The sequence below is a fragment of the Chelonoidis abingdonii genome, chromosome 2 (assembly GCF_003597395.2).
Source record: "Chelonoidis abingdonii isolate Lonesome George chromosome 2, CheloAbing_2.0, whole genome shotgun sequence".
Lineage (NCBI taxonomy): Eukaryota > Metazoa > Chordata > Testudines > Testudinidae > Chelonoidis > Chelonoidis abingdonii.
Genome location: NC_133770.1, coordinates 139,093,764 through 139,106,390, shown reverse-complemented (window position 1 = coordinate 139,106,390; position 12,627 = coordinate 139,093,764). Strand labels below are relative to the sequence as shown.

The window sequence follows — 12,627 nt, the reverse complement described above, 5'->3', positions numbered from 1 at the left end:
TATCGATCTAAGGCTAATACTTCACCAATTGCCCTTAAACGGTGCAATTGTTCTATGTTAATGTCTGTATTCCTGACACCTGGATTGCAACATTCCAACAATTTTGCTTAAAGGTACAGACAACATGTCTTTAATCCTTTCTGTTTTTACAATATAATTCATTCTACTTTCACACGGCCCACCAGGGGCTTTCCCTCCACAAGCGGTGACCCCTGTTGAGAAACCCTGTATTAGGTGTTCCTGAAGGTTTTGATATTGACTATAATTACACTGAAGACCAGTAGCTTATTTGTATTTAGTCTTCAGTGGTTTACTTAAAACTTTACATGCAGGAAAACGTTCACAGCACCATCTCAATGTTTCAGACACACAGTTTGGAAATAAGGTTGAAGAATTCTTTGATTCCCTTTGGAGGTTTGTCAACTTGAATCAAAAGAGGGACAGTCAATCTTCCCAACAGGGAAAACTTGACAGGATCCAAACTCTGATTTTTATGGTGTCACAGAACTGTTAGCCATTCAGTTAAATAGCAATTCCTGGATGTGTGAGTCTCCATGTGGAGAGTTAACTCATTGGGCAGAATTGCACAAGAGAGCTTCTGGGGTTACTTTTAATATCCTGGAATGGTTCCCAACAAGAAATGTGGAGGGAAGTTCAGATAACATAGTGATCATTTCATTGTCCTGATGGAAGCAAGAGGCTCATGTGATTTCTGGATCTTCCTTTCACCGTCTGGACCTCAAACTCCTGATCATGGATGATGGCCTTTTAGGGAAGGTCAGGTCAGAGGGCTCAGAGCATTAATTTATTACGTATAAGGCCAGCCAGGCCTTCTGGACTGAGGATCACCTAATGAAGTAGCATATCCTGATCCAGTCCAACAGTGATATATGTAAAGTGGCACTGACAGCAGGTCTAACCGTAAAATCAATGTACTTCATTTCCTGTGCACTCAATGTACATATATTAAATGTAACAAAAGAGGTTAGCCAGTCTGTTCACAAATAGCCTGTAGACACTTGTAAACTGATCCTTACTCAATAAGTTTGTATTTGATCGTCAGAAACTTTGGCTATCTCCTGGTGAACATACACACCTTCTTTTGAAACGTGAACTTGGCATCTTTTCACCAGGGAAAAATGATCACTGGGAATAATTGCTTTCTCTCACAAATGAAGATTTCCTTTGTATGTACATCCTTCAACTTCTGGGAAGAATGAATCGAAGCTCAGATAGGAAGAAATGGCTATCGTATTTATTGTCCCCAGATTCTTCGTGAGAAACAAAGCTTCAGACAAGGGAACTCTTAATCCATCTTTTCAGTAGGAAAGGATCTCTTATCTCATTTAGGATTAACTGATCCTATACCTTGACTCTTGATTAACAAATCCTAACTGAGATTTCTGCCAGGTTACAAGCACCTATCATCCTGCAGAATTTGTACCCCTTTTGTCCTACCCCAAAGTATGGATCAGATGGTTCACAGCTGAGTCAGGAGAGGGAAATTAATCCAGAGACCAACAGCTGCAGAGTTATGTGGTATTATGAAGGCAAATTGATCCTAATCTCTGGCAGATTACCAGATTGGGGTGGTTCCTTAAGGCAACAAGCCTATATAAACTAACTATTAAAACTATTTCTCTGGCCTTAGACCTGACTACAATATTACAAACTCTCATGACTCAGCCATTTGAACCAATGTCATCTATTTATTCTCCAGCACACCTGTTTATACTCCCTTCTATTAATGTGCCAGTACATTTATGCCTGTATCTGTAACACTCCATGCATCTGAAGAAGTGGGTTTTTTACCCACGAAAGCTTATGCCCAAATAAATTTGTTAGTCTTTAAGGTGCCACTGGACTCCTTGTTGTTTTTGTGGATAGACTAACACAGTTACGCCTCTGATATTTATTCATATTTTCTCTCCATAAAGGTATTCTTCCTAGCTGCAGTCAATCAGCACAACAGTCAGATGTCTCTGCTGTTAGTAGTCATGATTCTTGCTATACCTTCCAAGAGTGTAGGGTTGCACTTTATGTTCTTGAGTCATTCACTGTCAGATTTGATTATTTTTTTCCATAACCAAATTAAAATTATTTTTCTCTATGCCCAAATCCTTCTTCATCCCTGAAGGAAAAAAGCATGGCATGTGCAAGATATAAGAAGAGCTATTAAAATTATTATTAGCAGAACTGACACATTCAGGAAATAATAATCTTAAATGGTTTCTTTCCATTCTAAATCTCTTGACCTGAAAACATCTGAATCTGTCATAGGTATTTGGATACTGCATTGCTAAAGTATATACAACTACAGATAAATTGATTCCAAAATGGAAAAAGTCCCATTTAGCTTTTTCTTAATTTATTGTAGTACTATTCTGAACTACAAGCATCAAGTAGTGAATGCTGTATTGAGGTGTATTAAGGAGGGGTATGTGAGGAAAAAGAGAAATTATTATCTGGAGAAATATTAGCTTGGAGATGAGTCAGACTACACAAAACCAGAGCCTTGATGAAAAAATGGAACTTTGGCCAGCAATATTGGTGCATCAATTACTGTCAGACACAGGAAAAATGAACTTTCAGGGATAAAAGAAGAAATGGCAGTAAACATAGGAAAACCTGCACCAAAATAAAGTATACAAACAAAAGCCTCAAGACTATCCTTTGGAACTACATACAAATATGGAAGATGAAAGTATTCTCAGTAGAGCATCTTAGGGCTTTGACATCTTTTATTACATACGTATTTAAAAGGCAGTGATAAGAACATAAGAACGGCGGTACCAGGTCAGACCAAAGGTCCATCTAGCCTAGTATCTCCAAGAGAGGATTTGTAGCTAAATTAGTCTCCTCATCAAGTATGTCATAGTGGGTTTTTTTCCAAATGTGCATCACGTTACATGTACCACATATTAAATTTCATTGCTCCATTTGGTGCCTCCAATCATTAGTTTGGTGAGATCTTTTTGAAGTTCTTCACAGTCGGCTGGTCTTAATGGCCCTTTTATAGTCCAGCCCTTCACACTCCTCAGGCAAGGAGTTCCACAGGTTGACTGTGTTCTGCGTGAAGAAGAAACTCCTTTTCTTTTGTTTTAAACCTGCTACCATATTTAATTTCATTTGGTTAAGACCCTATTTCTTGTAAGTCATGGGAATAGAGTCGAATAACTTCTCTATCCACTTTCCTGCAACATTCACTCATGATTGAATATACCTCTATCATATCCTCTTTAGTCTCCCTCTTTTCCCCCTCCAAGCTGAGAGGCCTCAGCTTCTTTAAATTCTTTTCCTCGTATGGGACCGTCTCCAAACCCACTAATCACATTTTAGTTGCCCTTTTCTGAATCTTTCTAATGTAGTCCAGTATGATCTTTTTTTGACGTGAGGTGACCACGATCTGGTACACAGTAATTCAAGAATGTGAGCCGTACCATGGGGTTTATATAAGGGCATAATAATGTTCCAGTCTTATTTCTATCTTTTAATATCCTAACATATGTTTCCTTTTTTGACCACTCTGCACACTGCATGACATCGTCAGAGAACTGTCACGATGATTCAAGATTTTTCCTGATTTGTTGTAGTAAATAGTCATCATATTGTTGCATAGTTGGGGTTTTTTTTCCAATGTGCATACTTTACATTATCCCATTAAATTTCATTTGCCATTTGGTTTGCCCAATCACTTAGTTGTAGATCTTTTGAAGTTTTCACAGTCTGGCTTTACTATCTTGAGCAGTTTAGTATCATCTGCAAACTTTGCCACCTCACTTTTTACCCCTTTCTCCAGATCATTTATGAATAAATTGAATAGGATTGGTCCTAGGACTGACCCTTGGGGAACACCAAGCATAACTATTTCTCTAAAGCTCTGACCTGATGTATTGCATGTAGGGACATTCAAAAAAAGTGGATACTAAATTTTCTCCAATTTTGGCCTAATTTGAATATGAGAGGGAGGGAGTTGTATGAGGTACTATATATCTGTTGGAATCAATTAGACATAGGGTATATTTTTACTGCTAAGAGATAAACAAAAAATAGCATTTTAAGACCACATGATTGTTTTCTGAGTGGCTTCCAGACATGTTCAGCTCAGTTATTTTGAACTTCCAAACTGGGTTCTGGGGGTAAATCTGGGTGGGTTCTGACGTATCATTTCTCAGACATAAAAATTATTCAGGCTAAATTAACCCCTGAGTTCTACCTCTAACTCCATTTTTATATAGCCACTTTGCAAATTTGAAATGCACTTAAAACAGCTATGCTGATTGAGAATGGAAGTGGGAGTTTTGTCTCATGAGCAGTGATGAATGACTGTCTGTGATTTTGGCCCAGTTCTGTTTTTTAATATGTGTGTGCAACTTCCACTGGGAGTTATACATACACATGAATGCAGCATTTGGCCTTCTGTTCTCATCAACAAAGAAAGGTGAATCTCAGTAAGTCAGCATGTCACCTGAGTCTGTTGTACTAAAATCTTGATTTTAAAAATATTTTGAAGTTTTGATTTGAAATTAAAGGATATTCTTTCCCTCCCCACCATGGATAATAGGGCTTTTTGAAAAAACGTTCTCCTCAAGAAGCTGAAATTCTGCGTCAGCTATACACTTCATCATTCCCAGAACTCTACCGCTTCAGCATCCAGACCTTGGAATATAAGATCGAGATGCTGGAGGCCTTTGTGATCATGCAAAGCATTAACATGCTGCAGGGACTTATCCCTTTGAAGGTAAGCTGATCAATATTTTGCTACCTGTTTATTCTGATTTACGTTGTTTTGTGCTGCGTGGGTACATATTAGAAAGCACCCCAGGATATTTAGAGAAGAGACATTCTTGTGAAGATGTGGGAGCTTAAAATATCTTACATGTGAATACCTAATTTTTATTGGAAAATGACACTTAGGATGGTCCATATTTATTTCAATATATTTATATAGCGCTTTTTCTGATATTTTTACAATGACAATTGTAAGAACTGTTGTGCAACATCAGACAGCAGTCACTCTAACTGGTGTTTTAATAACAGGAGTGACTGGATGGCTCACAGAATGGATAATAGACTACAGGGCATTTCACTTATAATTTCTTAAATGCAGACAAAATGTTGAATGTGGTGATCAAAAGTTAATGCTATCTGATAGATTTTTATTTGTGGTTATTTATATCAAATGTTTTCCCTTGCACTATGTCTTAGAGGATGTGTTCAAAAATTGGCACTTTTCAGTAACTTTACTGGCAGACTGAAAAGGGTGGCCAGGGAGTAGATGTACATGGTGAACATCTTCGTTCCAAGATGGTTTCTTGAGACTAGGTTTGAGGCAGATTGGTTTAGCAGGGCAGTATGGGGAAACTTGCAAAGCTACTGAATATTGACTCTTTGGTTAAAGAGAAGATTTCAGTTCTTAGGCCAGGTCTACACTGCGACTTTAAATCGGTTTAATGGCCGATATACCGATTTAACGCTGTATCCGTTCACACGACGTCGTCATTAATATCGATTAAACGGTCCTTAATATTCGATTTCGAACTCCTCCCAAACGAGAGGAGTAAGCGATAAATTCGATAGTGATAACTCGGATTATTGGGTTCATTTCAGGTGGATGGAAATCGACGTTAGGGTGGCCTCCCGTGGCACGACATCTCCAGAGTGCAGCTATGACCGCTCTGGACAGCAATCTGACCGGCGGATGCGCGGGGACAGGATAAGAAGACAGGCAAATGCCTCACCAGGCGAACCCTTTTGAATTACATTTTCCTGCTTGCCCAGCGTGGAGCTCTGATCAGCACGGCTGGCGATGCAGTTTGAAATCGAAAAAGAGCTCCAGCATGAAGCGCGTACGGGAGATTACTAGGTCTGATGCTGTATTTGGGAGACAAATTTGTTGTATCCATCTCCGTTACGAGAACCGAAAATGCAAAGCGTTTGAATAACAAACTCCAAGATGACACAGCGTTGTGGTGATCAAGGGCGTAAACGGGAAGCACCAGAGACTGCAAATGGACGGCTCATGAAGGGAGGGAGGGGGTACTGAGCGACTCAGCTATCCACAGTCCACAGCAGTCTGCGGTGAAAAATTATTTGAGCTGTCGGTGGCTGAGCTCGCCATTCCTGTCTGTAGGTTCACACACTAGTGTCTGGCGTGGGTTCAGGGAACAGCTCCTCAGTCCTTATTATCCCCCCAGCCACCTCACGTGAAAAAAAAAAGGGAGAAAGATTGCTGTGCTAATGCGCGTTTGCCCTCAATGCACTCCGGCGAAAAAGGTGGCCAAAGGGGTTGTCTGCTGCCTTCAGCAAAGGGAGGGGTGAGCGCTGTATACCCAGCACCACCCGGGCAGTGTTTCTCTGCCCCATCAGGCACTGTGCTTCATACACGAGAAAGTAGGTGAACTATGGGAATAGGGGAACAGCTACCCACAGTGCACCTGCTCCTGAATATCGATTAGCCTGTTGGACCATGGGGCGCAACAATCGATTTCGGGATCCCACTGTGGACGCGCTAAACCGATTTTATTAGATCTGTTTTGTAATATCGGTTTAAGCTAATTCGAAATAATCGTGCAGTGTAGACGTACCCTTAGTTTTTATATTTTCATTAAGACTATGTTTTCACATAAGGTGGTGTGTAATTTACAGATACTGTACTCCCCTAGCAAAGGTATAAATAGCAGTGTAGATGGTAAGGCAATTCTTAGGTGAGTAAAGACAGCCCAGAACTTTAGAATATATATTCCCTATGTACATGCCCAAGCAGTGCTTTGCCTGTCTATTGTGCTGCCAGAGTCTTTTACTGTTGCATGTAACTATGAACTGCATTGTGGATGTAGATCACTTTTCGCTGTGATGTGTAGCTACATATACCCTACACATTGTCACAAGTATAGACAAGGCCTAAAGGTTCTGGAATGGAAAAGAGGAATTTTCAAAATGTTCAGCACTGATCTTCCTCTTCATTCAGTGAAGTCAGTGGTAGTTTTTCTGTTGATAACAATGGGAACGGTTACCCAGTGTCAACGGCATTGGAGAAATCCAACTCAATGCTGTGTAGAGTTGAAATATAAAAGCAGGAATAGATTCAGCAGTTTGAACATTATCTGGAACATAATTCCACAATGATACTTAATCAAGAAGATGGAAATATTAGTCTTTATCAGTCTGTTTCCTGGTTTGTGAAGAATTCTTTGACAAATGCAACACTTCGTCATTTTCCCTTTGCTCTATACAATCATTACTAACCACCATTACAGCAAAATTCAAGTGTACACATGATGTCATAGTCATCACCATTTTTGGCAAAGGCTGCAGCCTAATTTCTCAATTGGAGCCCCCTACTTTAATTTCATTACAGACACATTTGAAGGTACACTTTGTTTCTTTGCTATTGAACTGTCAGTGCAAATACTAGCATGCGGCTGGCAAACCAACTGACTTGCTGCTGTTACCTTTCTGATTAATAAATTGCTTCTTCTAAAAGTCGAATTGTTTCCATATTATCAGGGAACTCTCATAAGCAAACACTAACGTCTGTGCAAAATTATTCGATAAGAATTTAATTAGAGACAAAATACAGGCCAATTTTTTATTTGTCTGGATTGCCTTGATGGAGGATACTGCAAAAAGACCAATTCCACATATGACCAATTGCACTAGAACTATTCATATCTGCTTATCCTTATGTGAAAGCATAACTTTATTCATGTCCTTAAATGTAATATAAGGTATGTCTACACTACCTGCTGGATCGGCGGGCAGTGATCGATCCAGCGGGGATCACTTTATCGCATCTAGACTGGATGTGATAAATCGACTCCAGAGTGGTCTCCCATCGACTCCTGTACTCATGTCATAGTGTAACCCATTCAACACATGTATTTGCAGAGTCGGGGCTTTAATGGACTAATAAACCAACTACTCATCTTTCCCTGGGCTTCTGGAGAGAAATAAGCTATTTGTTTGCTATGGGTTTTTTTCTGGTGGCTATTTTTCTGAATTAAGGAAAATAAATAATATGACACAGTATGTATTGTAGCTCTTCATTTGTGTAATGGTTGCCTAGAGAATAGGTAGTGACACCTACTGAGACTTATGTAAATCAAATCTAAAGATTTTCAACTTGAATATGTAAAGCAGAGTCTGATGTAGGAATTGTTTCTTGGAAAGGCCTTAAGCCATGAAAGTAGCTAAAACAATGCTTTACCTTTCAGGAGCAAGGAGGGGTAGTAACACCAGAGTATCTGGAAAGGCTGTACGTCTTCTCCCTCATGTGGAGTGTTGGAGCATTGCTGGAATTGGAAGACAGATGCAAAATGGAGCACTGGCTTCGTAATCATAAAAAAATAAACCTTGATCTTCCCCGTATCTCAGAAGGAAGTGAAGATACCATGTTTGACTACTATGTGGCAACTGATGGTTAGTAACCCATGGGCATATACCAGATAACATTTGAAGAGACATGGTCTTGAAAGAGTATATTTCATAGAATTAATAGAGAAGGCACTTCAGCTTGTATACTTTCCCATGTTCCCTGACAGTTTTTGTTTTAAAATCATGCTTTACTACTGGTTTTAATAAAATTTATCCCTGTTGCTGCAAGATACCAAAACAAAGGAAACTGACTACACAAGGAAACTGGGACTTTGTATCACAAAGTGCTGTCAAATGAGCAAATGTAAGCAAGCAGGAGGATGTTTCTCTCATCTTAAGTGTCACTTGTAACAACAGATCATGCGGCCCTTCCCATGGGTTTTTAAGAATACTCCTTGTGAAGTTAATTGCTGATCATCATAGTGGGTGGGTTTTGTCTGTGCGGCCCACTGCCCCAGACAGGGTAAGATAACTTCATAGGTAACAATCCACTTGTACTACTAGTTGGAGAATGGGATAGAAGCAAATTCTTTGTAGCTTGGAAGTATTAACCTATTCTGTTCTGACTAGGTAAATGGATGCACTGGAGTACTCGTGTTGAAGAGTATGTGTACCCCACTAACAGCATTCCAGAGTATGGTTCCATCTTGGTGCCAAATGTCGACAACGTGAGAACAGACTTCCTTATTGAAACAATTGCTGGGCAGGGCAAGGTATCATTCTTGTTTGTGTATGTCAATGATGTGTTCCGCATGGGTGATGGAGGAGTTAAATTATAAATGGCAATAAAATGGCAGATAAAATTTAATGTTGATAAATGCAAAGTAATGCACATTGGAAAATGTAATCCCAGCTATACGTATAAAATGATGGGGTCTAAATTAGCTGCTACCACTCAAGAAAGAGATTGTGGGGTCATTGTGAATAGTTCTCTGAAAACATCCACTCAATGTGCAGCGGCAGTCAAAAAAGCTAACAATGTTGGGAACCATTAAGAAAGGGATAGATAATAAAACAGAAAATATCATATTGCCTATATATAAATCCATGGTAAGCCCACATCTTGAATACTGTGTGCAGATGTGTTTGCCCCATCTCAAAAAAGATATTTTGGAATTGGAAAAGGTTCAGAAAAGGGCAACAAAAATTTATTAGGGATGTGGAACGGCTTCCCTATGAGAAGAGATGAATAAGACTGGGGTTTTTCAGCTTGGAAAAGAGATGACTAATGGGGGATATGGTTGAGGTCTATAAAATCATGACTGGTGAGAAAGTAAATAAGGAAGTGCTATTTGCTCCTTCTCATAATACAAGAACTAGGGGTCACCAAATGAAATTAATAAACAGCAGGTTTAAAACAAACAAAAGGAAGTATTTCTTCACTCAACGCACAGTCAACCTGTGGAACTGTTTGTCAAAGGATGTTGTGAAGGCCAGTACTATAACAGGGTTCAAAAAAACTAGATGAATTCATGGAGGATAGGTCCATCAATGGCTATTAGCCAGGTTGGGCAGGGATGGTATCCTTAGCCTTTGTTTGCCAGAAGCTGGGAATGGGCCACAAGGAATGGATCACTTGATGATTACCTGTTCTGTTCATTCCCTCTGGGGAACCTGGCATTGGCCACCGGTGGAAGACAGGATACTGGGCTGGATGGTTCTTTGGTCTGACCCAGTATGGCCATTCTTATGTTCTTAAATAAAATGACCTCACCGCACATTAAGCAGTGGAGGCCATTGTCTGGCCTGCAGGGAAAAGTGTGTGGGCGCTTTAGAGACTAGAGTGCCAGAGTGATTTGCTGTGGCAGCTTGACCAGATCAGTGTCCCATCCCACACCAGGTGACCAGAAGAGAGGGGGAACTATTTAGGTCCACACTGGGGCAGGAAAAACCCTCTTTTACCTGGACCAGGTGGAGCAGCACACACCTTGCCATGCATGGAAGTAGTTAAATACCAGGCGTTGTCATGATTCATGGTGGGCATTCCACCAGTCGCTCCTTTCTCAGAGGGCTGGAAAAGACATTTTCCCTCACTACCAAATTGGCCAAGGCAAGATGGGTTTTTTTCCTCACCTTTCTGACAGAGGATTACATGGCTTAGTTGAGGAAAATATGAAACAGAAGTTAGGCTATGATTTGCAACTCATTATGTAAGTATGGGGCTGATATCCTGTGCAGGTACTCTGCAGGGAAGGGATAATGTGATCAGATAAAGTGGATTACTAAAGGATTTAAAGGAGGTATTCTTTAAAGGAGCAGAAACAGAGGTTCGGGGCTCCTCTGACTGGTATGGCAGAGAGCCAACCAACCCTCCTTAATTTATAGCACGCCTTAACCCTCATTTGATCGGGGAAGGTCCCAGAAGTGGTTTGGCTAGGGACTAGGATGGGTAACCCCTGCTCCCGGGATGTGTAAATGATTATGGAACTACCAGCACTGTACACTTTTATTTGACGGGTACGTCCAGACATTTAGGAATAAGATTGCAGCCTAATTAAACCACATCTCCTGTCCTCCTTCCAGCATAGCAGGACAGTGTGGAATTACAGGTGAAAATGCGAGGATCTCCTGTTGTATAGTGGAAACTAATGACCCTTTTCCACACATACTGTTAATTAATACACCTTGAATTGTTCAGTGCTAAAGCAACCCACTGCTTCCAGTTTGCTAATTTTTTTCTCGTTGAAAGTTTCACTTTTATTTCTGTGTTTCATTCCTGAGAAGCATAGATATAGCAGTTGATAAGGCTTTGCTGGCACACTTGGCTTTTGCTCCTCTGGGCTCATTTGAATTCTCTCCTTGTCTAGGCTGTGCTACTAATTGGTGAGCAAGGAACTGCTAAAACTGTCATCATCAAAGGATTCATGTCAAAATATAATCCTGAAAGCCACATAGCCAAGAGTCTGAACTTTTCATCTGCAACTACCCCGTTAATGTTCCAGGTATAATAATCACTCTACTTCTAATAAGATGACTGGGTTCATAGCTTTATTTGTACACTGAGAATTTGCGAGAAAGCCTTTTTTCAATGGGATCTTTCTCTAATTACATAGATACAAACAAACACAAGCACCAATCTACTCCAAGGGCTTCAGTCAAAATGGCCTTTCTACAGGGATGTAACTTGCTTCTCTCACAATATGTCTTTTTAAAATTGGTCATCAATTTCAGCAAATCCTCAGGAACCACATCTCTTCCAGTCATTCCAGTGGTTATTTGCTTACTCTCATGCTTTTGGCACGTTATACTTCCCTTGTCAAATTCTCAATGTTTCTTGATGTCTGGAAATATGCCAGTTCACATTAACTGGCTGAAGTGGTCATTAATTTTTATTGGATTGTCATTAAAACCTTGTGTAAAAGACTAAAAACTTTACAAAATATAGTCTACAATAATGGTTGTAAGTTGTGTTTATTTCAAAATTGAGTTAAATCTTTCATGCAGGTGATAGTTCAAACTTGGTTTATTACACCACACCATGGAAAAAAAATGGGATAATCCAACTCAGAATTCTCCAAATGGGTTGCATGTATTACATCAGCAGTTATGGTTTTTAAAGGCGATTTGTGTTCAATTTGTATCACAGCCTATTACCTCACTTCAGAAACCAGTGTTCCATTTACCAGTTGTACAAAGCCAGTGGTATTTTAGTGGAAATCTCCTCAAAACCCATGTATGCCTTCGCTATTGAAGAGTTCCTGCTAATAAATGTGTGCATTTAAAAAGAATAAACTATCCTTTGATGGAGAGGAACTGTACAGCTTTAGGTAATAAAGTTTTTTCTTACAGCGTACAATAGAGAGTTATGTGGACAAACGCATGGGAACAACATATGGTCCTCCTGCAGGCAAAAAGATGACTGTCTTCATTGATGATGTGAATATGCCTGTAATCAATGAGTGGGGAGATCAGGTTAGTTAAGTATTGAAATTTGGCTTAATACTGATCTGTTGTTTTTCTGTCTCCTTATGACACAGGTGACATGGCTTCCCACTCTGGTCAGGTTATTGAGGTATTTGAAATACATGTGATTATTTTCCTTTGAGCTCCCTCCTTTAGATATAACCAGAGGAAAGGGTGATCCAATCCCACTGATTTCTGGTAATTTATAAATGTTGTTTTCTTCATGGCAGAAAAAAATGTAGTGTTTTTTAAGACAAGGAAAATCTGTCTCTTAGTTATGTTTTTCGGGTACTCATAAATCATTTTGCATGTTGTTTTGCATCCAGGGAGATACTCTTCTAATCCTAA

The 12,627-nt window shown here is 39.7% G+C and overlaps 1 protein-coding gene across 2 annotated transcripts in view; it reads left to right on the top strand.

Moving 5' to 3' along the window:
• DNAH5 (dynein axonemal heavy chain 5) overlaps window positions 1–12,627 on the top strand; it is a 253,591-nt gene that overhangs the window by 131,590 nt on the left and 109,374 nt on the right. For both annotated transcript variants that reach the window (XM_075062684.1, XM_075062685.1), the window contains exons 44-48: window positions 4,565–4,741; window positions 8,217–8,421; window positions 8,947–9,089; window positions 11,184–11,318; window positions 12,166–12,288. In XM_075062684.1, coding sequence (XP_074918785.1) covers window positions 4,565–4,741; window positions 8,217–8,421; window positions 8,947–9,089; window positions 11,184–11,318; window positions 12,166–12,288 — 783 coding nt within the window. The remainder of the gene's footprint in view (window positions 1–4,564; window positions 4,742–8,216; window positions 8,422–8,946; window positions 9,090–11,183; window positions 11,319–12,165; window positions 12,289–12,627) is intronic.